Below are 26,580 nucleotides of genomic sequence, written 5' to 3'. Positions count from 1 at the left end.
CATGAGCCACCACACCCATCGTAGAACTATGTAATCTTGTTAACTATAGTCATCTTACAGTGCTCACACTTGTAATCCCAGCACTTTCGGAGACCAAAGCAGGCAGATCACGTGAGGTCAGGACTTTGAGACCAACCTGGCCAACATAGTGAAGCCCTGTCTCTACTAAAAATACAAAAAAAAAAATATTGCCGGACATGATGGCAAGCATCTGTAATCCCAGCTACTCGGGAGGCTGAGGCAGGAGAATTGCTTGAACTCAGGAGGCAGAGGCTGCAGTGAGCCGCCAAGATTGCGCCACTGCACTCCAGCCTGGGTGACAGAGCAAGACTCTGTCTCTAAAAAAAAAAAAGAACTTACTCCTCCTGACTGTAATTTTGTATCCTTTAACAAATCTTTCCCTATTTCCTTCTTTTCCCCACCTTTCCCAGCCTCTAGTATCTTCTAGTCTACTTTTTAGCTTACACATGTAAAATATACATGACAAAACTGGGAGCCTGAGGTGGACCGATCACTTGAGATCAAGAGTTCAAGACCAGCCTGGCCAACCTGGTGAAACCCAATCTCGACCAAAAAGTACAAAAATTAGATGTGCGTGGTGGTGTGCGCCTATAGTCCCAGCTACTCGGGAGGCTGAAGTGGGGGAACCGCTTGAATCTGGGAGGTGGAGTCTGCAGTGAGTCGAGATTGCACCACTGCACTCCAGCCTAGGTGACAGAGTAAGACCCTGTCTCAAATGAAAGAAAAAAAAAGGACTTATCAACAATTTTTTTAAGCATGTAATATAGTCGCATTAAGTACATTTACAATGTTGGGTAACCATCACCACTATCCAGATCTTTCTTGTTATCCCAAGCAGAAACTCTGTACCTATTAATGGTAATTCCCCCTTTCTGTCTCCCCACAGCCCTTGGTAACTTCTGTTATAATTTGTCTCTGTGAATTATTTATTCTAGGTACCTCATAATTTGAATATATATTTGACTTTTGTATCTTGTTTAGTGTAATGTTTTTAAGGTTCATCCATGTTGTATCTTGTGTCCAAATTTTATTCCTTTTTAGGGTGAATACTTTTCCATTGTATGTATACACCACATTTTGTATCCATTCATCTGGTGACAGACATTTGGGTCATCTTCACCTCCTGACGTTTGTGAATAAAGCTGCTATGATTACTGGAGTACAAATACTCGTTTGAGTTTTTGTTTTCAGTTTTCTTTGATATACCTAGAAGGGGAATTGCCACATCGTATACTAATTCTGTGTTTAAACTTTGAGAAACCACCAAATTGTTTTCCACAGCAGCTATACTATTTTACATTCTTACCAGCAGTCCACTGAGTTTCCAAAATCTCTCTGGTAGCCCACACTTAACTTCTGGCCTTTATTTTGGTTTTTGTTTGTTTGCTTGCTTTTTCTTTTTGAACAACTGCTCTTTCTTATATCGCATCTCATTTGGGGTTGGGAAAATGAATTAATTGATCTCAGCAGACCTTTTAAGTATCAGGGCCAGGCACAGTGGCATATGCGTGTAATCCTAGCACTTTGGGAGGCCAGGGCAGGAGGATCACTTACGCCCAGGAATTTGGGATCAACCTGGGCAACACAAGGAGACCCTATCTCTACAAAAAGTTTAAAAATTAGCTGAGTATGGCGGTGCGTGCTTATAGTCTCAGCTACTCAGGAGGCTGTGACAAGAGGACTGCTTGAGCCCAGTTTGAGGTTGCAGTGAGCTACGATTGTACCAGTGCAATCAGCCTGAGTGACAGAGCGAGACCTTGTCTCTTAAAAGAATGAAAAAAGTAAAATATCAAGTTAGTTCCTGTATTAATTATAGTTTGGATTCTTGAGTTCTCATGAATTTTAGTTCCTTAATCTCTTGTAAACATGGTTTATACATAAATCTAACATTCTTTAAAGACTTGTTTAAAAAATATACAATTTAGCTTGTCATTAAAAATATGTGTATAATAACCTGCTATTGTATTAAATGACTGACACATGTATTTTTTTTTTTTTTTTTTTTTTGAGATGGAGTCTTGCTATGTCGCCCAGGCTAGAGTGCAGTGGCCAGATCTCAGATCACTGCAAGCTCCGCCTCCCGGGTTTACACCATTCTCCTGCCTCAGCCTCCCGAGTAGGTGGGACTACAGGCGCCCGCCACCTCGCCCAGCTAGTTTTTTGTATTTTTTAGTAGACAGGGTTTCACTATTAGCCAAGATGGTCTCGATCTCCTGACCTCGTGATCCGCCTGTCTCGGCCTCCCAAAGTGCTGGGATTACAGGCTTGAGCCACCGCACCCGGCCAACACATGCATTTCATATGCATGTGTGTATATATACTGCATACATCTGTGTATATACTGTACAGATGCTCCTTGACATATGATGGGTTTTTTGGACATAACCCAATTGTAAGTGGAGGGACATACTGAATACATATCACTTTCATGCTGTTGAAAAGTCTAAAAATCATAAATTGAACCATTGTAAGTTGGGGATCATCTGTATATATGATATATATTGCATTTGTTTTCTTTTTTAAGGTGCAAGAGTTGTTTATCCGTGATTATGGAGAGATTTTTAATGTCCAGTTACCGGGTAAAGAAGAACGGACAAAATTTTTTGAAGATTTAATTCTAAAACAAGCTGCTAAGCCTCCTATATCAAAAAAGAAAGCAGGTTAGTTTCTATATCAAAGTTAATATTTAATAATTTTGAGAAAATGGGAATGAAATAGTTAATGACATTGACATGTGTCTGATAACACAAGTTCAAAACCTGAGTCAGGAGGTTGATGCATCTGCTGCTTAAAACTCTCTTTGTTTCCCATTAAAATAGACTGAAGGTCTTAAGGTACACAGGTATTTCATAGTATAGCCCCAATCTTTCTTTCTTTTTTTTTTTGAGATGGAGTCTTGCTCTGTTGGCCAGGTTGGAGTGCAGTGGCACCATCTCGGCTCACTGCAAGCTCCCCCTCCTGAGTTCACGCCATTCTCCTGCCTCAGCCTCCTGAGTAGCTGGGACTACAGGCGCCCACCACCATGCCCGGATAAATTTTTGTATTTTTAGTAGAGACAGGGTTTCACCGTGGTCTCAATTTCCTGACCTCGTGATCCACCCGCCTCAGCCTCCCAAAGTGCTGGGATTACAGGCGCGAGCCACCACACCTGACCCCCCCAATCTATCTTTCTAAGCTCATTTTGAGCACTTGTGTTCTGCTCAGCCCTCCACCCCCACATTTTTTCTTATAAAACACTATCTTTAAACCATATGTAACATAATTTTACCTTTTCACTATTTTATTAATTCTTGCTCTCTTGTTAGTAAAGCTTCTATCTCTATCCCTCATCTCTGTCTAAAGAACTACTTATTATTTTATTTTTATTTTTTGAGACAGGGTCTGTGTCACCCACTGGAGTGAAGGGGCATGATCGAGGCTCACTGCAGCCTCAACCTCCTGGGCTCAAGCTTACTCCCACCTCAGCCTCCCAAGTAGCTAGGACTACAGGCTCATGCCACCATGCCTGGCTAAATACTTGTCCTTTTAGTATACTTCATTTATTCTTTATTATGAAGCCTTTCTTAACTTATATGGGCAAAATGAATTGCTTCTGCCTTTATGACCCATCATACTTTTAAAATACTACTAATATGGCTTTACGATTATATAATTATGCCTCTTACTCCGTTAGTAGATTGTCAGCTCATTGTGGCAGGACTGTAATAATCCTTTTTTTATCCTGAGTACTCATTGGATATCTATTTAAACAAAATAACTTTTTGTTATATTTGAAACATATTACTCATTTTCATTAGTTCAAAACTAGTAAAGAAGGCTTTTTTATAGTTAGAATATTTTTGTCCTGGAAATAATGCAATTTCGAAGTTTAATAACCTCTTAAATTATCTGGATGTGTGTTTGTTTGTTTGTTTGTTTGTTTGTTTGTTTGTTTGTTTGTTTGAGACGGAGTCCCTCTCTGTCACCCAGGCTGTAGTGCAGTGGCACGATCTTGGCTCACTGCAAGCTCTGCCTCCCGGGTTCATGCCATTCTCCTGCCTCAACCTCCTGAGTAGCTGGGACTACAGGCGCATGCCACGAGGCCCGGCTAATTTTTTGTGTTTTTAATAGAGACAGGGTTCCACTGTGTTAGCCAGGATGGTCTCGATCTCCTGACCTCGTGATCCTCCCACCTCGGGCTCCCAAAGTAATGGGATTACAGGTGTAAGCCACTGCGCCTGGCCGCCTCTTAAATTATCTTAAAATGGAACAGAGGTAATGACTTGTAGGAATTAGCATTCCAAATTATAAAGTGGGCTAATGATTTCTAGAGGGGATGTAGGGTTAGAGATTATGGTAGTACTTTTATATTCCAAATCTTTGGATTCCTTGCATATGTAAGGAAGATAATCCCTCAAATCCTGACTCTGTTTTCACTAAATCACTTGTTAACCCTCAGGGTTATGGAGGAGCAATAACTAAACTCTTCCATTCATGTGAAGTTTTGCAGGCTTTGGAGGTACTCCCAGTAGCACCACCACCTGAGCCAAGATCGCTGACAGCAGAAGAAGTGAAACAACTAGAAGAACAAGAAGAAGATACATTTAGAGAACTGAGGATTTTCTTAAGAAATGTTACACATAGGCTTGCTATTGATAAACGATTCCGAGTGTTTACTAAGCCTGTTGACCCTGATGAGGTATTAATTTAATCTTTGGATCAAGTGTATTCTAGGCTATAATGCTTCACAATCAAAGGATATTTGAAGAGTTTATGTGGTTCTGCCTATACTCTGAACTAGTTTTATCTATTTGGAAACATGTACCGGATTAGTGTCCTAAGCACATGGAGACTTTAAGAGCAGGGTAACACATTTTCCTTTCCTACAGACAATTAACTTTGTCTCCCCAACCTAAACACTCCAGAAGTAATTGAGAATGTCTTATTTTATTTTTATTTTTTTGAGACACAGTTTTGCTCCTGTTGCCCAGACCAGAGTGCAATGGCACGATCTCGGCTCATTGCAGCTTCCACCTACCAGGTTCAAGCAATTCTCCTGCCTCAGCCTCCCAAGTAGCTGGGACTACAGGCGTGTGCCACCACGCCCAGCTAATTTTTGTATTTTTAGTAGAGACAGTTTCTCCATGTTGGCGAGGCTGGTCTCAAACTCCTGACCTCAGGTGATCCACCTGCCTCGGCTTCTGAAAGTGCTGGGATGACAGGCATGAGCCACCATTCCCGGCCCTTTTTTTCTTGTGTGGTTTTTTTTTTTTTTGGTGTTTTGTTTTGTTTTGTTTTGTTTTGTTTTGTTTTGTTTTTGTAGTAAGGGTTGGGGCCTCACTCTGTTGCCCAGGCTGGAGTGCAGTGACACAATCATCTTTCACTGCAACCTGGTAGAGATAGGGTCTTGCTATGTTGCCCAGCCTAGTCTCAAACTCTTGGCCTCAAGCAATCTTCCTGTTTCAGCCTCCCAAAGTGCTGGGGATAACAGGCATGATATTATTATGACCTGCACAGTTGGAAGAGACCTGGAGAGCCAGGTCTTAAGTTGCCCTGAAGGATGGGTGGCAATTGGATGAGGAAAGAATATAGGCTGTTACTGGAGAACACAGCTGCCCAAGGATAAGAAACAATTAGTGGAGAATACAGCTGCCCAAGGATAAGAAACAAATACAAAACAATAACAGCCTTAGATCAAGTCAAAGGTTTTATGTTAAATATATTATCATAATCTCTTACGTATTTATTCTCTATCTCCTATATTGCCTGGCAGAGAAACTTGACTCACATGTTATGTTTAGAGTTAATTTTGTGATTTGATCATTTGCTTGAATTTTAGGTTCCTGATTATGTCACTGTAATAAAGCAACCAATGGACCTTTCATCTGTAATCAGCAAAATTGATCTACACAAGTATCTGACTGTGAAAGACTATTTGAGAGATATTGATCTAATCTGTAGTAATGCCTTAGAATACAATCCAGATAGAGATCCTGGAGGTGAGCATTAGTGAATTTTTTTTCAGGGGGTGGAGTTGGGGGGCAGCTAACATTTAGAGTTGATTTTTGTGTCAGGTGCTATATTATAAACATAATCAAAATACTATTTAATCCTCACAACAACCTTATCCCCATTTTACAAATGGTAAAAATGAAGTTTAGAAAGGTGAAAAACATTGCTCAAGGTCACACTTCCACGAAGGGGCAGAGTGAGAATTGGAATGCAGGTTTCTTTCATTCCCAAATCCCTGTTTATTAACAATTGAATGATAGATCCTCTAATGAGACACAAAATGGCTTGTATAAATTTTTGCATATCAGTGCTTTTCCTCAAAGTGGAAAAGTAGGCACTCTGTAATGAAATGGTTTTTAAAATATTCTATTAGTTAAGACCATTATACTTTTTATTACAAAAGCAATATAATATAGGACTTGCTAATAGTAATATTAAAAAAAATCTAGTCCCCCATTTCCTTTCTCCAAAGGCAGACACTGTTTGAGGATATCTTTCCAGACCTTTTTCTATGCATATACCCCTTCTGCTCTCACCTATCCTCTCTATTAATATAAAATTTAATGGGTGCAATGTATGTTATTTGGGTGGTGGATACCCCCAAAGCCCTGACTTCATGTGCAGTCTGTGCCTGTAACAGAATTACACTTGCACCCCTTAAATTTTTACAAATTTTTAAAAAGAAAATGTATAAAGGATTTTTAATGATATGTTTGTTCTGCAGTTTGTCCATTTCCAAGAAATGTTCTTTCTTGGGTGCTTATTTAATTTTTTGATAGCTTCCTGTTCTTACGGATGCAGAGTTCTTTAACTCTCACCAGTGGATAAAAAGATACATTTTTAAAATGGTTGTTTTCTGTATTAATTTCCCCTCCAGTACATTGGCTTTCTGTTTTTAAATTGGTGGTTCTTGTTAGATAGATTGATTAGTATAGGAAACTACTGAAAATGTTTTCAACAATTGAAAAGCTTACTATTCTTTCCCTCCCAGTCCTCTAGCTCACCTTCCCTAGGCATATCCCTATAGTTCAGAGTTCTGGAGTTAACCACTGGGAAACAGACTAACAAGATGAGAACACTCCATTGTACCTAGGAAGAAGGAACGAGGTACCCTGGAGGCAGAGGGCTTTCACTGTTGCATTACAGTCATGCTGCTGCTGCTCCCTTTCTGTCTATTGTGGCAGTCTAAAATTACTTCAGGCTAGTGGTGTCAAATGTTAGTGGACATCACAGTCTCCTAAAGGACTTCATAAAATACGGATCACTGGACCCCATCTCTAGGGTTTCTGATTCTGTAGGTGTGGACCCTGAGAATTTGCATTTCCAGTGAGTTTCCCTGTGACACTGATGCTGCTGGGTTCAGGAATCACTACTTAGACCTTGCCCTGACTTTCTTCAGGCCCAAATGCCATTTTAGAAAGCCCACTTCAACATTCTGCGTGTAATATACTGTATAACCTGGGAGTGAATTTTGCAGACTCATGGCCTTTGAGGAGTATTGATGTGGCTCAAGCAATCCTGCATTCACTTATTCCGTCTTCTGCCTCAAATCATATTCCAGTTTGTAGTATTCATACTCTGAGCTTAGGATTTTCCCAGTGTTTCCTGTGGAGGGTTGCTTTTTCATTGTCTTTGTCTAGTTTCTTTGTCAATGCAATAACAACCTCTATATACCTCTTGCAAAATTCTTTCACATTCCTTGTTCACTAATGACACTGATAGCCTTCTCTTTTAATTTTTGTTATTGTTTGATTTCTTGCTATTGATTGATATTTTTTTTTTTTTTTCTGATATTTCAAAGGGATCTAAACAGGACAGACAGTAAAATTGTTTGGGTTTAGTCTGCCGTATTGAATCAGATGTCCAGAACATTAGATTAGCACCAGAAACAGAATAGGACAAAAAGGAATTGTAAGAGCTACTACTATCTTAGCCCAATGTGCTGAGTTTATTTTTGTTATATTATTGAAAGGGGGAAATTAAAAATTTTAATTTTTATTCACTTCATAGATCGTCTTATTAGGCATAGAGCATGTGCTTTAAGAGATACTGCCTATGCCATAATTAAAGAAGAACTTGATGAAGACTTTGAGCAGCTCTGTGAAGAAATTCAGGAATCTAGAAAGAAAAGAGGTAGGAAAGTGATTTGGTTGATTTGTACCAACCTAATATTATGAATGAATTTCAGAATATATGAATTTCAGAAGCATCTGAAAAGGATGCTTCAGATGTATTTTGTACTTTTAGTTAATCCTTCATGTAATTTTGAAATCTGGAAATCCTTTTGACATCCCACATATCTATTTATAAGGTTGTAGCTCCTCCAAATATGCCCCGTCTTACTACCATGTAATGCCAAAGCAAAATTCCACTCTTGCTGGTGACAAAAGATCAGACCCAGAGCAGAATGAAAAGCTAAAGACACCAAGTACTCCCATGGCTTGCAGCACTCCTGGTAAGTACTCGAGTAGTTTTCATTTATGAAATTATAACTTTATTATTTACTAATGCCATTCACTTTCTCCCTTATTTTCCTTTATTTGTGTTAAAGCAATGAATTACATTGATTTTCTTACTATTAAGACAACTTTGCATTCTTGAAATAAATCCAAGTTTATAATGTACCACTTGTAACCCAAAAGTCACCATCTAATTGTGGACTGACTGGATTTGAAACTGATGTCTGTAAATTCTGGTCTATTTCCTACTCTCCCTTATTCTTAAGAGGTAACTCCAGAGATTACCAATTCAAAGCCTGTAGGGTTTTCTGAGGCCTGCCTTCCTTGGCAGACTTTTAATTCCAATTTTTGTTCTTTAAGCCCCATTGTCAGACTCTGCTCAGCTTCTTAGCCTCTGTTATTCATTTGTTTTCCCAGATTTTGGCACTGTAATTCCTCACTACTTTTTTTTTTTTTTTTTTTTTTTTGAGACAGAGTCTCGCTCTGTCACTCAGGCTGGAGTGCGGTGGCGCAATCTCGGCTCACTGCAACCGCTGCGTCCCGGGTTCCTGCCTCAGCCTCCCAAGTAGCTGCGACTATAGGTGCCTGCCACCAAGCCTGGCTGATTTTTTTTTTTTTTTAGATGGGTTTTCAACATGTTAGCCAGGATTGTCTCGATCTCCTGATCTCATGATCTGCCTGCCTCAGCCTCCCAAAGTGCTTGGATTACAGGCGTGAGCCACCGCGCCCGGCCATTCCTCACTACCTTTTTAGATCTCTGTATGCGTGTTAAGGTTAGGGTTAGCGGTGTTTGCTGGGGTTAGAACCTTCTATTGCAAGTTTGTCCATCCTCGGGTAACTGATATGAGATAGAGAAAGAGTAAACCCTTCTTTTGAAGAAATGGGAGGAGGCAGCTGGGAAAGGAAAGATAAGAGAAGAAAATAGCAAGAGGCCTTCAGTACCAGAATGCTGACAGTCAAATCAACTTTAAGCAAGAATATATATGTGTGGAAATTAATTACATGGAGATTGGCTCCCTTAAAGCAATCGTTTGATAGATTACCCAACAGGATTACATATTTTGTATCCACCAAAAAACATGTACAAGAATATTCAGAGAAGCAGTACTCATAATATTAGGTTGGTACAAAAGTGGTTGCAGTTTTGCTATTAAAAGTCATGGTTCAACACTGGGAGTAGCTCAAATGCCCATTACCAGTAGAATGGAAAGATATGAATTATTATACAATGAGAATCCTTAAACGTTAACTACATACAACAGCATAGATGAACCTCCCAATGTTGAGTGAATCCTAGATACATTCACATGTGACATAAAATTTATGTATGAAGTCAAAAATGGACAAAACTAATCCATGCTGTTATAAATCAGGATACTGTTTACCTTTTAGGACATTATGACTAGAATTAGAATAACATTCCAAATAGATTTGGAATGTTAGTATATATTCTGTTTCTCAATCTGGGTGCCGATTATGTGAGTTTCTTCTGTTTGTGGATATTCATTTCATGTTTATGTTCTGAGTACAATTGACCCTTGAATAATACGAGTTTGAGGTGCACAGGTCCACATATGTGTGGATTTTTTTCAATAAATATCTTGGAAATTTTTTTGGACTTTGCAACAGTTTGAAAAATCTTGCAGATTGAATTGCATAGCCTAGAAATAGTGAAAAAATTAGATATGTCACAGATGCATACAATATGTATAGACAGTAGTCAATTTTATCACTTACCACTATAAAATATACACAAGTCTATTTTTAAAAGTTAAGATTTATCAAAACTTAACACACAAACACAGATCGTACATAGCACCATTTGCGGTCAAGAGAAATGTAAACAAATGTAAAGATTCAGTATTAAATGACAACTAGGTCAGGGGCAGTGGCTCACGCCTGTAATCCCAGCACTTTGGGAGGCCAAGGCAGGCAGATCACGAGGTCAGGAGATCAAGACCACCCTGGCTAATACAGTGAAACCCCGTCTCTACTAAAAATCCAAAAAATTAGCTGGGCATGGTGGCGGGCGCCTGTAGTCCCAGCTACTTGGGAGGCTGAGGCAGGAGAATGGCGTGAACCCGGGAGGCGGAGCTTGCAGTGAGCTGAGATCACACCACTGCACTCCTGCCTGAGCAACAGAGCGAGACTCCGTCTCAAAAAAATAAGAGATAAATAAATCATAACTGCATAAAATTAACTGTAGTACATAACTGTACTACATAATTTCGGAGCCACCTCCTGTTGCTGTTGTGGTGAGCTCAAGTTTTGTGAATATCTGCTTAAAACGATGTGTGATGTGGTGAGCAGTTGGCCTCTCCAGTAAATTGCTTATTGCAGTAGAAAGTGATTTGCAGTTCTCAAGTATTTTTTATTGTGTTTAGCATAGTACAAAAAACCTTGAGTAACACCATAGGACACATAGGAAGTGCCACTAGTAATGCTGGAAGTGCTCCCAAGAAGCAGAGAAAGTCATAACTTTCTAAGATGAAGTTGAATTGCTTGATACGTGCCATAGATTGAGGTCTGCAGCTCTAGTATCCTGCCCTTTCAAGACAAATGAATCCAGTGTAAGGACCATTGAAAACAACAATAATAATAATAAAGAGCCAGGCATGGTGGCTCACGCCTGTAAACCCAGCACTTTGGGAGGCTGAGGTGGGTGGATCACTTGAGGTCAAGAATTTGAAACAAGCCTGGTCAACATGATGAAACCCCGTCTCTACTACAAATTTTAAAAATTAGCCAGGTGTGGTAGAGAGTGCCTGTAATCCCAGCCACTAGGGAGGCTGAGGCACAAGAATCACTTGAACCCAGGAGGTGGAGTTTGCAGTGAGCCAGATTGCATCACTGCACTGCAGCCTGGCTAACGAAGCGAGACCCTTGTCTCAAAAGAAAGAAAAGAATAATGTGTGCAGTGGCTCACACGTGTAATCCCAGCACTTTGGGAGGTCAAGGTGGGCAGATCGCCTGAGGTCAGGAGCTCAAGACCAGCCTGACCAACATGGTGAAACCCCGTCACTACTAAAAATACAACAACTAACTGGGCATGGTGGTGCGCACCTGTTGTAATCCCAGCTCCTCCTGTAATCTCAGCTCCTCGGGGGACTGAGGCAAGAGAATTGCTTGAACCCGGCGGGGCGGAGGTTGCAGTGAGCCGAGATCACACCACTGCCTTCCAGCCTGGGCAATAGAGCAAGACTGTCTCAAAAAATAAAGAAAGAAAAGAAGAAAATTTGTGAAGCTGTTGTTGCAGCTACACTAGCAGATGCAAAAACTTTGTACTTTTTGTGAAATACCTTTTGTCTGATATTGAAAATGCAGCTTTTATCCGGATGCAAGATTGCTATAAGAAAGGCATACCTGTAGATTCTAATACAATTCTAGAAAAAATGAAGTCATTATATGGCAAAGCAGAAGGAATTTAATGCCAGCAAAAGATGGTTTGATAATTTTAGAAAGGTCTGGCTTTAAAAATATCAAGATAGGGCCAGGCGCGGTGGCTCACGCCTGTAATCCCAGCAGTTTGGGAGGCCAGGGTGGGCGAATCACGAGGTCAGGTGATCAAGACCATCCTGGCTAACACGGTGAAACCCCATCACTACTAAAAATACAAAAAATTAGCCAGGCATGGTGGTGGGCACCTATAGTACAGCTACTTGGGAGGCTGAGGCAGAAGAATGGCGTGAACCCGGGAGCTGGAGCTTGCAGTGAGCCGAGATTGCGCCACAGCACTCCAGCCTGGGGGACAGAGTGAGACTCCATCTCAAAAAAAAAAAAAAGAAATCAAGATAACGAGAGAAGCAGCTTCTGACAACCAAGAGGCAGCAGACAAGCTCCCAGACACCATTAAGAAAATCACTGGACAGAGGCCAGGCACTGTGGCTCGTGTCTGCAATCCCAGCACTTTGGGAGGCCAAGATGGTAGGATTGCTTGAGGCAAGGAGTTTAAGGCCAGCCTGGACAGCAGAGCAAGACCCCATCTCTAAAAAGCCAAACAAACAAAACACTAGCCAGGCATGGTGGCACACATTTGTAGCCCTACCTTCTTGGGAGACTGAGGCAGGATGATTGCTTAAGCCCAGGAGTTCAAGGCTGCAGTGAGCTATTGATTATGCCACAGCACTCCAGCCTGGGTGACAGAGCAAGACCCCGTCTCAAAAAAAGAAAGAAAGAAGTAAAGGAAAAAAACGACTGGGGAGAAAGGTAATCTTTCATTGTCCTTTGTCATTTCTACTACCTAAAAGTTTTACCACTTCTTTCCAGGTCTTCTGCTGTGTGGTTATACTGCATCTAGTCTAGACAGAATATTTAACCTCTCTGTACCTTAGTTTCTTCATCTGTAAACTGACGATGATAATGGTAGCAAACTTCATTGGGTTAAAGTGAAATTTTTGTTTTTGTTTTTGTTTTTGAGACAGAGTCTTGCTCTGTTGCCCAGGCTGGAGTGCAGTGACATGATCTCGACTCGCTGCAAGCTCCGCCTCCCGGGTTCACACCATTCTCCTGCGAGTAGCTGGGACTACAGGCGCCCGCTACCATGCCCAGCAAATTTTTTTTGTATTTTTAGTAGCGATGGGGTTTCACCATGTTAGCCAGGATGGTCTTGATCTGACCTCGTGATCCGCCCGCCTCAGCCTCCCAAAGTGCTGGGATTACAGGCGTGAGCCACCACGCCTGGCCGGGTTAAAGTGAAATTTTAATGAGCAAGCATACATAAGGGACTTAGAAGAATTCCTAGTATATGCTTGATGCAGTGGGATACGCCTGTAGTTGTAGCTACTCAGGTGGCTGAGGTAGGAGGATCGCTTGAGCCCAGGAGTTTAGGGTTGTAGTGCGCCATGACTATGCTTGTGTATAGCCATTGCACTCCAGTCTAGGCAATGTAGTAAGATAGTTTCTAGTATATGATAGATGCTCACTCAATAAGTGTAGCCTATTTCAGGTTTGGCCCTTCTTCCAGTCCATTTTTCATACTGCTGCCAAAGTAATGTTTGCAAAATATGCATCAGACAGATCATGTCAGTACCCTCCTTAAAATTATTCAAGATTAAAAGTATTCAAGATAAAATAATTTTTACCATTTTATGATCTGGGCCTTACCCACTTCCTCCACCTTCTCACAGTATGCTCTATTCTTGTTTCTGTATTTTAACCATACAAAACTACTGTGGTTGGGTTTTTCACTCTTTGAATTTTAGAAAATGGTTGAATGTTCTTTCATCATTTTTCTTTAAATTTCTTGAAGCTCAGTTGAAGAGGAAAATTCGCAAAAAGTCAAAATGGTACTTAGGCACCATAAGAAAGCGAAGGAGGATTTCACAGGCAAAGGATGATAGCCAGAATGCCATGGATCACAAAATTGAGAGTGATACAGAGGAAACTCAAGACACAAGTGTAGATCATAATGAGACCGGAAACACAGGAGAGTCTTCAGTGGAAGAAAACGAAAAGCAGCAAAATGCCTCTGAAAACAAACTGGAATTGAGAAATAATTCAAATACTTGTAATATCGAGAATGAGCTTGAAGACTCTAGGAAGACTACAGCATGTACAGAATTAAGGAGAGAGAAGACTGCTTGCAATGGAGATGCTTCTAGCTCTCAGATAATACATAGTTCTGATGAAAATGAAGGAAAAGGTACATCTTTTTCAATTAAAATAATTTACTAATTTTAAAAGATATTTCAAAGTTTCTAAACAACAAATTGCATCTTAGTTTACTGCTTTTTGCTTGCCTTTCAGAGCGCAGATGTTAGTTAATTAGAAAACAATAGCAGTATGTTTACTATTGAGCTAGTAAGGATAGTTACAAGCTGTGGCATCAAACAGACCTAGATTTGAGCCTCCAATTCACTACTTAGTAGCTTGTGACCTTTGGCAAGATACTTAACTTGTTAGTCTGTTTGCTCATCTGCAAAAGTGGGGCAGATAGACAGTTGCTTGGTAATGAGATATTTTGAAGATTAAATGTAACAAACTAAAGCATATGATACCCTTTCATTTTTAAGCAAAATAAGAGTCTGCTATGATTCTTGCTGAGTGGCATGAACAACTCTTACCCACCCTGATCATTTTTCTATCCCTTATTGTAGGTTAAGTTCAAGATTTTTTATATTTATTCCACGGATCCTGCTCCGCAAATTTTCTATTTAGAATTGTCCTCATTTGAATCTTCTGGAACCCTTGACAGTAGGTTTGTTTGGATTTTAGAAAAGCCAAACATTATTTAATCATATAAAGCAGGCCGGGCGCGGTGGCTCAAGCCTGTAATCCCAGCACTTTGGGAGGCCAAGACGGGTGGATCACGAGGTCAGGAGATCGAGAGCATCCTGGGTAACACGGTGAAACCCCGTCTCTACTAAAAAATACAAAAAAACTAGCCGGGCGCGGTGGCGGGCGCCTGTAGTCCCAGTTACTCTGGAGGCGTAAACCCGGGAGGCGGAGCTTGCAGTGAGCTGAGATCCGGCCACTGCACTCCAACCTGGGCCACAGAGTGAGACTCCATCTCAAAAAAAAAAAAAAAAAACATACAAAGCAAAATAGTGGATAGTGGGGCCAAAAATTTATTTTGGTCAAAAATAAGCATTGACTAAGTTAATGGACTTTTTTTTTTTCTCCAGTGACTGATACACTGAATGGAAGCCTTTTGCAAGGGCTTCTTTGACATGAGTTCTAAGTGTATTTGAGTAATTAGCAATAGTAGTCTCGGATATACTTTCTAGTGTGAATATTTTAAATGTTAATCTTCTGGCTGTATAATATGTTTTGGTTTGAATCAGATTTGCTTTATTTTACTTATATCGTTTTCTTTTTAACAAGAATACTATTTAGTGGTACAGGTACTTGCTTAGATATCAAGAAATCTGGGTTCTTATCCTGGCTCTCACAACAATTAGACGTATATCCTTAGAAAAGTATCTTCACAGCCGGGCACGGTAGCTCATGCCTGTAATCCCAGCCCTTTGGGAGGCTGAGGTGGGTGGATCACGAGGTCAGGAGTTCGAGACCAGCCTGGCCAATATGGTGAAACCCCGTCTCTACTAAAAATACAAAAATTAGCTGGGCGTGGTAGTACACGCCTGTAGTTCCACCTGCACCGGAGGCTGAGGCAGGAGAATCGCTTGAACCCGGGAGGCGGAGGTGGAGGTTGCAGTGAGCCGAGATCATGCCACTGCACTCCAACCTGGGTGACAAAAAGACTCCATCTCAAAAAAAGAAAGAAAGAAAGAAAGAAAAGTCTCTTCACCTCTCCTAGCCTTATTTTTCTCATTTATCATTGAGTGTATTGGTCTAAGTCATGGATCAGCAGACTTCTTATTTAAAGAACCAAATACCAGATAGTTAAATACTTTAGCCTACACAGGGGCCCATACAATCTTGGTCTCTGTGACAACTACTCAACCCTGCTGGGAAAACTACATTGACAGTAGATAAAATTGATGTGGCTGGGTTGGTTGGTTTGTTTTGAGACAGAGTCTTCCTCTGTCATCCAGGCTGGATTTCAGTGGCATGATCTCTGCTCACTGCAACTTCTGCCTCTTGGGCTCAAACAATCCTCCAACCTCAGCCTCCCAAGCAGCTGGGACTATAGGCATGTACCACCATGCACAGCTATTTTTTTTTCTTATGAGACGGGGTTTTTCCATGTTGCCCAGGCTGGTCTTGAACTCCTGGACTCAAGGGATTCACCTGCCTTGGCCTCCCAAAGTGCTGGAATTACTGGCAGGCTGTGTTCTAATAAAACTTAATTTACAGTGATAGGCCAGATTTTGACCATGGATGGTATTTTACAACCCCTGTTCTAGATTATTGAGGTCCCTTCTAGCTTTTCAGTTCTATGTCTCTTGTGCCCAAGTAGAAGACATTCTAGCCTGTTGAGAATCCCCTTCAAATACTCAGTATGAAACACACGTCTCAAACTGTCCTTAATTTTTGAGTGTATGAGTGGCGGTATCTCAATCTTACGACAGAACGAGTTAATAAGCCAGAATTGCTGTTTATATCCTTAGTAAACATGCCCTGTTTAATCTGCCTATTATTATTATTTATTTTAGGCATCATATGTATGGACCAAATAATAATTACTTGATTTTTCATTCTAGAAATGTGTGTTCTGCGAATGACTCGAGCTAGACGTTCCCAGGTAGAACAGCAGCAGCTCATCAGTGTTGAAAAGGCTTTGGCAATTCTTTCTCAGCCGACACCTTCACTTGTTGTGGATCATGAGCAATTAAAAGTATGTAAATTGAAATCATAATGCTTTTACTCTGCAGATTAGTAATCCCCAAACACTGGCTTGTGACTAGTAGCATTCTGGCTACATGGGATTTACATGAAAAAGTAAAACGTTTTTTCCTCCAAGCTTCCCTTTACTGTTCTTCTCCTTCCCCTGTTCCAAATTAAGAATAGGTCAGGCACTGTGGCTCACGCCTGTAACCCCAGCATTTTGGGAGGCCAAGGTGGGCAGATCACCTGAGGTCAGGAGTTCAAGACCAGCCTGGCCAACAGTGCGAAACCCTGTTTTTACTAAAAATAAAAAATTAGGCTGGGCGCAGTGACTCATGCCTGCAATCCCACCCATCTCTACTAAAAGTACAAAAACAAAATTAGCTGGGCATGGTAGCAGGCCCCTGTAGTCCCACCTACCCAGGAGACTGAGGCAGGAGAATGGCGTGAACCCAGGAGGTGGAGCTTACAGTAAGCCGAGATCGCACCACTGCACTCCAGCCTGGGTGACAGAGTGAGACTCTGTCTCAAAATGAACAAATAAATAATAGATAAAATAAAATAAAAAATTAGTTGGGTGTGGTGGTGGGCACCTGTATTCCCAGCTACTGGGGAGGCTGAGGCAGGAGAATCACTTGAAACTGGAGGTGGAGGTTGCAGTGAGCCAAGATCGTGCCACTGCACTCCAGCCTGGGTGACAAGAGCAAAACTCTATATCTAAAAAAGAAAAAAATTATTACTATTATTTTTTAATATAAAATAGATTTTTATTTCTTAAAAAAAAAAAAAAAAAGACAAAGTCTCACTATGTTGCCCAGTTTGGTCTTGAACTCCTGAGCTCAAGTAATCCTCCCGCCTCAGCCTCCCAAAGTGCTAGGATTATAGGCATGAGCCACCATGCCTGGCCCAAAATTAAGAATTATATCCAAGGATCCGTGGTAGGAATCAAAAGGAAAATAAAATAGCTAAGTGATTCTTATAGCTGCCATGTTACCTGTTGCTCATTCTTTTCCCCTGCCTATTCCCCTAAATTCAATTTTCAACGTAAGCACTGTAATAAAATGACATCCTAATAGCTAATAATACTTGCCTTTGTTAAACTGAACTCTTCTTGCCATATCTGTAACAGTTGACACTATAGATAATTCTTCTTCCTTAACTATTGTGTCCTTAAATCATCCTTGCCTTCAACTACTTTTGTAAGCGTCTCAGGGTTTTTCTGATCATTTGCTCTGTTATTCTTTACTTTTGGAATAGCCATCACCTCTGTAAGGGTGATCCTACATCTGGAACTCCACACCCTGACACACCTAAACAACAGTCTTATCTCCTCAACCAACAACTTGGATGTGTTACAGTTGCCTTAACATATTTGAAATAAGATTGATTTCTTGCCCTTTTCCTTCAAAAGTAAAAACATTTTGCATCTCAATTCCAATTTACCTGTTTTATTTTGGCCACATTTCAAGTCTGAGAACATTATACATTTATCAAAGATACATTATTTGTAATACAGATAAGAGTTTTGGCATTTTAGAGGGAAATCTGCCCTGTTTAAGTACAAAGTGAACCTGTTAGTACTAATGAACTTAAGAAAGCCTTTCTCTTGAATGTAGCAGAGCTAATAAGAACTCAATGTCTACACTTCTTAGAGAAGGAAGCAGCAATATTCCTGGAGTAGTTTCTCTCAAAAAACTGTAGTCTTTCTGAAAAACTCTGTTAAAAAGTATGTGTGGAACTGAAAGTCCATATAAATCTCATGACAGTAAAATGGTATTCCTAGTGCTGAAACAGGAACTTGTGTGTAAGTTCACCGTGTTATGTTGTTTGGGGTTAAGAGTAGCAATTACTATTCTACTTAATTGTTATAAATTTTACAGCTTTGTTCTGCTCAGTATACATGTATGTCATTCAGAGTCAATTCATTACTGAGACTATTTCAATTTTTACTTTTTCTGATAATATAACCCATCAAAATGGACTGTGTAATAGTACAGTATATCCATTAGGCATGCAATAAATAATGGCCTTTTATCAGAGGATATACTTGCTATAGAATAATCTGCATAAAAGATGTAGTTGGAGGTGACTATTTAATGTATTAAATTGCAGCTTTTAACATGCAGTTTTTAACAATGTATTGGTCCCATACATTGTTTTTATGACCATTACCTGTAGCCATTTTAGTTGGTTGTTACTTAACTATAATGGTGTGTTTTTGTTAATTATGAGGTAACGGCAGCTTATTCTGGTAGGGCCAGACTTGAAGAATTACAGAAATCCAGTAAGTCCACCATTTTAGTCATGAGAAAAAAACACTTAGCAGATGGAAAATCCTTTTTATATAAGAACCCTGAAGTGGTGAGGTAGTTCACCATTTATGTAGTATCTTTTTTAGTTTCACATAATAAAATTAGTTAAAATGTACTTATACTATCATAAAATCTCCTGCAAAAAAGCTTTGCTTTTCTCCTGTTAATCTAAATTGAGGTTAGTTTTTAATTTGTAGATGCTTATGGCTAGACTTAGAATTGGCAATCCCCTCAGCTCTAGTTTTTAGAATAGGAGTTACTCATGGTCAAGGCCAGGATTATAGATAGATTTAAGTACATTTAAATGTCAGAGCCACTGCCAGAGGCTGTCCTGTCATCAGATGACTTGGTCTGCCCTCTGTCAGGCTTTTAATAATTCCCCAAACCTTCTAAGTTAAATATCTTGTCTGAGGAAGTTTCTCTCTCACACATATTGACACTCATATTTTCTTCTAGAATCTTTTGAAGACTGTTGTTAAAAAAAGTCGAAACTACAATATATTTCAGTTGGAAAATTTGTATGCAGTAATCAGCCAATGTATTTATCAGCATCGCAAGGACTATGATAAAACATCACTTATTCAGGTAAACTCTTGAGTGGAAACTTTTTACAAATGCTCTTATGGTCACATTAATATATCACTTATGTAGGATTGTTGAGGCTTTATTTAATGTGTAAGAAACTGATTGTAAGAACTTAAAGACCATCTTTCTATTTCCAAAATTGATGTCCCATTCCATAAAGATCATTTTTAATATGTGGATTATGAATTATTTCTAAATGCAAGAGAGTTTAGTATTTTTCTAATCTAGGACTTAGTTTGTGTATTTGTTTATTTATTTAGAGACAGGGTCTCTGTCTCCCAGGCTGGAGTGCAGTGGTGTGATCTCAACTCACTGCAACCTCTCCACCTCCTGGGTTCAAGTGATCCTCCTGCCTCAGCCTCCTAAGTATCTGGGACCACAGGTGCCTGCCATCTTGCCCAGCTAATTTTTGTGTTTTTTGTAGAGATAAGGTTTTGCTGTGTCGCCCACTCTGATCTTGAGCTCCTGAGCTCAAGCCATCCACCCGCCTCAGCCTCCCAAAGTACTGGAATTACAAACATCAGCCACTACACCCAGCCAATAGTTTGTGTCTTTAATAAATAGTGGAACATAAATTATGAATACCCTTTTTGTGTGTGTGTATTAATGAAGAATAATAGCTTCTTTTAAGACTTGTCAGCCAGGTACAGTGGCTCATGCCTGTAATCCTAGCACTTTGGGAAGCCAAGGCGAGTGGATTGCTTGAGGCCAGGAGTTCAAGACTAGCCTGGCCAACATGGTGAAACCCCATCTACTAAAACAACAAAAATTAGCCAGATGTGGTGGCGTGCACCCATAGTCCTAGCTACTTGGGTGGCTGAGGCATGAGAATCACTTGAACCTGGGAGGCAGAGGTTGCAGTGAGCCGAGATCAAGCCACTGCACTCCAGCCTGGACAACAGAGTAAGACTCTGTCTTTAAAAAAAAAGACTTGTGTACTTAATCTTCCTTTATAGTAGGTATTAGAGTGTTAATTATAGCATTATTTATTTTTGAGACAGGATCTTTCTCTGTCACCCAGGCTGGAGTTCAGTGGCAAGAACATAGCTCACTATAACCTGGAACTCCTGAGCTCAGGCAATCCTGCCTCAGCTTTCCAAGTAGCTGAGATTATAGGCAAGCGCCACCACACTGGGCTAATTTTTAAATTTCTTATAGAGATGGAGGTTTTGCTATGTTGCCTAGGATGGTCCCAAATTCCTAGCTTCAAGCAGTCCTCCCGCCTCAGCCTCTCAAAGTGCTAGCATTAACAGGCAGGAGCCACCATGCCTGGCCTTATTATTTTTAATAACAGATCATTTCACCAGATAGAGTGCTAAATTTAAAAAAAAAAAGATATTACTTACCTATGCATATTATTGGTAACTACAGAATATAAAAATGATACCCATTAGTATATATACAGTATTTAGTATACCTACTAAAGTATACTATGTAGTATAATATATATAATATTGATATCTACAAAGTGTAAAATACTAAACTCTTTAACTACATCAGTACCTTGATGAATACTATTTGAATTTAACATAAGATGAATACACCCCAGACTCATTTCAAAGTTATTTAAATAATGAAGTCCTACAGGTAAAATCAGTTTATGTAGCAGTCTTAAATATTGAACTGAATATTTATTTTCACTATCAAATATATACATGACTATTAATATTCTTAAGGTTGTTTACTGAAAAAAAACAGTAATGAAATGTTTCTTTAGCTTATTCCATATTGAAACTTACTATTTGCTCTTCCTCCCCTTTATCTAGAAAATGGAGCAAGAGGTAGAAAACTTCAGTTGTTCCAGATGATGATGTCATGGTATCGAGTATTCTTTATATTCAGTTCCTATTTAAGTCATTTTTGTCATGTCCGCCTAATTGATGTAGTATGAAACCCTGCATCTTTAAGGAAAAGATTAAAATAGTAAAATAAAAGTATTTAAACTTTCTTATTTATGTACATATTAAGATAAATGTCTTGTGTAAGATAACTGATAAATATTGGAACTTTGCTAGAACAAGATCCTGTAGTAATAGTAATAATAGTTGAAGTTTGTCCAATTCTTAATAAAGTTATTTTGTTAACTAATGTTTTATGGCACTTAAGAGTAATTAGCAGCATTAAATTTTGTTGGTATTAAGCACTTTTAATTTTATCCTTCCTAAAAATAGTTTATTGTATCAAACAAGAAACTTAACCATTGTGTCCTTCCCATCTTTTTTGTCATCTTTGTTTTCTTTAATGCCCTCCTGCCATCTGCCTTGAGATTCCCTTGTCTTCACTTAAAAGCCAGAGTGCAAGTCATGATTTGCGGGAGGGCTCTTGAACAACTTCTGGCTGCACCACAATTCTGTACTTGAGTATCACAGTTATTGTTTTTGAGACAAACATTTTTATAATTCTAATTTGGGTTAATAAAGATTTTAAATATTTCTTGGTTTACTTTTGTAATTATATACACAACAAATGTATTAATAACTACCTTGTTAAACACCTTTTAATAGCACAAAGTTTTTATATTTGCCAGCTGTTGATATCTTTCTAAAATTGTGTTTAGGTTATATTCTATTGATACTTTTTATATGCAATTTTATAAATATAAATACTATAATTTTATATTAATGATACCAAAAATACATTTCTTAAGGTTAAAAGCATGCACTTCCATGCATACTTGCTTTTGGGGAGAGTGGGGAGAAGACATTCTAATAATTAGTTTGTAAAATAGCTTCTGTTGGAAACCTTTTGAGGGGAATAAGGAATGGTCATCTAAAATGAGAGATTCTGGATTTTAATGCAGTTCAAAGTTGAGCTGTATTTTTGTTGTTGATTTATCTGGATATTGTTTTTAAAGCCTTCTAAAACCCAGTACATTTGATACCTTAATTAGTAGATACTGTCTTATGTAATGCATAAAGCAGTGCCAGTCACTGAGGACATTTAAATATGTCTATATTTCTGGAGATATACATTCTCGTTTTTGTTGGTTTATTATAAATTATTCTTCTAGATGCATCTTTTATAACTAGGATTTCATTTTGTGTGTATAGCTTATGTAATAAATTCTAAAGGTGAAAACTGTCTCTAAAATTTGTTTCTATTTCTTATGTATTTTAAAACATACCAAAGATAATTCAGAGCACAAGAAGTGTAAAATCTGTTCTTTCATGTATTGCTGTGCAAATTTAAAGTGCTGTTGACATTGGAATGTTTATATGGTGCATGTATTTTAGGTACAAAGACTAAAGTGCTTCCTGAAATGTCTTCTACAGATTTTAGAAGTGTTATGGCTACATTCCTATGTAGAGTTTGAAAACCATGCTGTAATTGCCGTGTTGAATGTTATCTCTCATTTGTTGCTCAAAAGTGCAGTTTAGGCAAGAAAAACAAAAGGAACTCAGAATAGAAAGGGAAAAGTGAAACTCTCTTTATTTACAAATGACATGATTTTATACGTAGGAAATCCTTTTTTGAGACATAGTCTCATTCTGTCGCCTAGGCTGGAGTGCAGTGGTATGATCTCGGCTCAGTGCAACCTCTTCCTTCCGGGTTCAAACAATTCTCCCACCTCAACCTCTTGAGTAGTTGGGACCACAGGCGCATACCACCACACCCGGCTAATTTTTGTATTATGTAGGAAATCCTAAAGAATCCACAAAAAATCTGTTAGAGGTAATAAAAGAATTCAGCAGGTTGGGTGTGGTGGCACATGCCTGTAATCCCAGAACTTTGGGAGGCCAACATGGGTGGATCACTTAAGCTCAGGAGTTCAAGGCCAGCCTGGACAACATGGTGAAACCCTGTCTCTACAAAAAAAAATGCAGTCATTAGCTGGGCATGGTGACACACACTTGTAGTCCCAGCTATTCCCTGGGAGGCTGAGGCAGCAGGTCAGAGCTTGAGCCCAGGAGGTCAAAGCTGCAGTGAGCCAAGATTGCATTACTGTACTTCAGCCTGGGTGGCAGAGTGAGACTCTGTCCTTTAAAAAAAAATAAATAAATAAATAAGCAGAGTTACAAGATAGAAAACATACTAAAATCAGTTGTATTTCTATATACTAGCAATGAACAGTCCAAAAGGGAAATTATGAAAGCAATTGTATTTACAATATCTAAAACAGTAAACACTTAGGAATAAATTTAAGCAAGGATATGTAAGAACTTACATACTGATAATTTCAAACTGTTGCCAAAAGAAATTAATAAGACCTAAATAAACAGAAAGACAGTCTGTATTCATGGTTTGGAAGACAGTACTGCTAAGATGACAGTAATCCCCAAAGCAGTCTACAGATTCAATGCAATTTCTATCAAAATCCCAGTGGCCTTTTTTTGAGAAATAGGAAAGTAAATCCTAAAAATTATATGGTATTACAAGGTACCCTGAATAGCCCAAAAAATCTTGAAAAAGGAGAGAACTCACTTCCTCCTGACTTTGAAACTTACTACAAAGCTACATATATCAAAGCAGTATAATACAGGCGTAAGGTTAAACATATAGGTCAATAGAATAGAAAGTCCAGAAATAAACCATTATGTCTAAGGTCATTTGATTTTCAACAAGAGTGTCCACATCTATTCAATAGGAAAGAACCATTTCTTCAACAGATGGTGCTGGGACAACTGGATATCCACATGCAAAAGAATGAAGTTAGATCCCTACCTGAGAATAGCTAATGCGTGCTGGGCCTAATACCTAGGTAATGGGTTGATCTGTGCAGCAAACCACCATGGGACACATTGACCTGTGTAACAAACCTGCACATCTTGCACATTTACCCTGGAACTTAAAAGTTGATTTAAAAAAAAAAAAAGGATTAAAGACCTAAGTTGAATAGCTAAAAGTAAAATTCTTAGAAGAACTCAAGGATATTTTCATGACCTTGAGTTTGGCAATTAGATAAATTGGACTTCATCAAAATTTTAAAATTTTATGCTTCAATAAATAATATAAATAACTCCTAAAACTCAACAACAAAAAGACAACCCAATGGATGTGGATGTTTTTGATGACATTACCAATATTTAGGATACCAGGCAAATATTTTGGAATAGTCTAATGTTTTTCTCATGACCAGACCAGGATTATGGGTTTGGGGAAGGAAGATCACAGAGGCAAAGTGGTCACATCAAGGTTGCATACTAGTGATGTGATTTTTGCCTATTGGTTGACTTTGATCACCAAGTGAAGTAGTATTTCTCAGGTTTCTCCATGGAAAAATTAATCTTTTCTGAACTATACTTCTCTCATGAACTGTACTCTGAAAAGAAGTCACACAATGGACAGCCCACTCTTAAGGAGTGAGGAGTTACACTCTGCCATTTATTTTTAGGCCAGTTCTATCAGTGATCCCTAAAATGTACGCATTGTAGAGTTAATTGAGCTTATTTTAGACTTGTGTCTTCTCCCTACTACTCCCCACCTTATACACAGAGTATTTTATTGTTCAAAGTAATGTAATTAAGAGATTGCTCCCTGACATTGAGGAAAAGATTGCCAGCTTGCCTCCTAATACCCATTCTTCCATTATTTGTAACGAAGTCCCATTTGGAAAATTATGTTTCACGCATTGCAGCAAAATATGGCCACGTGACTAAATTCTAGCCAATGAGATAGGGAAGTTGCACAGTTTCTAGGAAGCTCTCTGGAAGGGCAAGGATGAGAGTACTTTCTGCCTTCTGAGCTTCCTATACACACAGACACATATATATACATATGTACAGTTAAGAAGCATCTCTGTGTGTGTGCATGATAATTTTAGGGATTCTTGAGTGGATCTCTGTTACTGATAGTGGAACGTAATTCTTAACCAGTAAAAGCATATAAAATAAATATGTGTTTTTTTCAACTTTCATTTCCTATAAGCAGCAGATCCTGAGCAAGGTCTTCAGAGACCCTTAAGCATAAAACATAATGTCTCCAATTCTTATATGTATTTCTTTCTTTATTGTTAACAGCTTTATTGAGGTATAATTTATATATCTCAAAATTCACTGATCTTAACAGTACAATTTAATGATTGTTAGTAAATTTACAGAGTTGTGCAACAATCAGCATGAATCAGTTTTAGAACATTTCTGTCTCCCCAAAAGAGAGATTTCCAGTCTCTTCCTCGTGCCCATTTGCAGTCAGTCCTCCTACCTCCAACCCCAGGCATTCCCTAACCTACTTTCTGTCTCTATAGATTTGCATTTTCTGGACATTTCATGTAAATGAAATAGTCTTTTACATCTGGATTCTTTCACTTAACATAATGTTTTTGAAATTCATCAGTGTTGTAGCATGTACCAGTAATTTGTTATATTGTATTGTGGAACAGTATTTCATTGTATGGATATGCCCTTTTGCCTATTCATACAGTTAATGGACATTTGGATTGCCTCACATTTTGTCTAATATGAATAGTACTGGTGTGAACATTTACATACATGTGTGACTCATGTTTTCATTTCTCTTAGATACCTGGGACTAGAATTGCAGAATTATATGGTAAATTTGTGATTATCTTAAACTGCTCTCCAAAGAGCTTCCTCCATTTTACATTTCCATTGGCACTATATGAGGGTTCCAGCTTGTCCACATTCTTACCACCTTTGTTATCATCTGTCCTGTTTTTGTTGTTTGCCCTTTTTTGTGTGTGTGAGACAGAGTCTTGCTCTAACACCCAGGCTGGAGTGCAGTGGTGCAATCTTAGCTCATTGCAACCTCCGCCTCCTGGGTTCAAGCATTTCTCCTGCTTCAGCCTCCTGAGTAGCTGATACCACAGGCTGTCACCACCATGCCCAGCTAATTTGTGTATTTTCACTAGAGACAGGGTTTTGCCATGTTTGTCAGGCGGGTCTCGAACTCCTTGCCTCAAGTGATCCTCCTGCCTCAGCCTCCCAAAGTGCTGGGGTTACAAGGCATGAGCCACCAGGCCTGGCCTTGTCTGCTTTTAATAACCATGCAGTTGGGTACAAAGTGGTACTCTTTGTGGTTGTTAA

At 39.1% G+C, this 26,580-nt stretch overlaps 1 protein-coding gene across 1 annotated transcript in view; it reads left to right on the top strand.

The window, feature by feature from the left end:
• The window catches only part of ATAD2 (ATPase family AAA domain containing 2), a 78,148-nt gene extending 55,467 nt beyond the window's left edge, over positions 1–22,681 (top strand). Inside the window, exons 20-28 of the mRNA XM_023224399.1 lie at positions 2,546–2,681; positions 4,503–4,699; positions 5,840–5,999; positions 8,023–8,145; positions 8,324–8,467; positions 13,720–14,112; positions 16,577–16,710; positions 19,469–19,597; positions 21,364–22,681. Of these exons, the coding sequence (XP_023080167.1) occupies positions 2,546–2,681; positions 4,503–4,699; positions 5,840–5,999; positions 8,023–8,145; positions 8,324–8,467; positions 13,720–14,112; positions 16,577–16,710; positions 19,469–19,597; positions 21,364–21,405 (1,458 nt within the window). The 3' untranslated portion in view covers positions 21,406–22,681. The remainder of the gene's footprint in view (positions 1–2,545; positions 2,682–4,502; positions 4,700–5,839; positions 6,000–8,022; positions 8,146–8,323; positions 8,468–13,719; positions 14,113–16,576; positions 16,711–19,468; positions 19,598–21,363) is intronic.
• Positions 22,682–26,580: the final 3,899 nt, after the last annotated feature.

This window comes from Piliocolobus tephrosceles, chromosome 7 (assembly GCF_002776525.5).
Source record: "Piliocolobus tephrosceles isolate RC106 chromosome 7, ASM277652v3, whole genome shotgun sequence".
NCBI classification, from domain to species: Eukaryota; Metazoa; Chordata; class Mammalia; order Primates; family Cercopithecidae; genus Piliocolobus; species Piliocolobus tephrosceles.
Note: the sequence above shows the minus strand (reverse complement) of the source record. Positions and strands in the feature narration are given on the sequence as shown.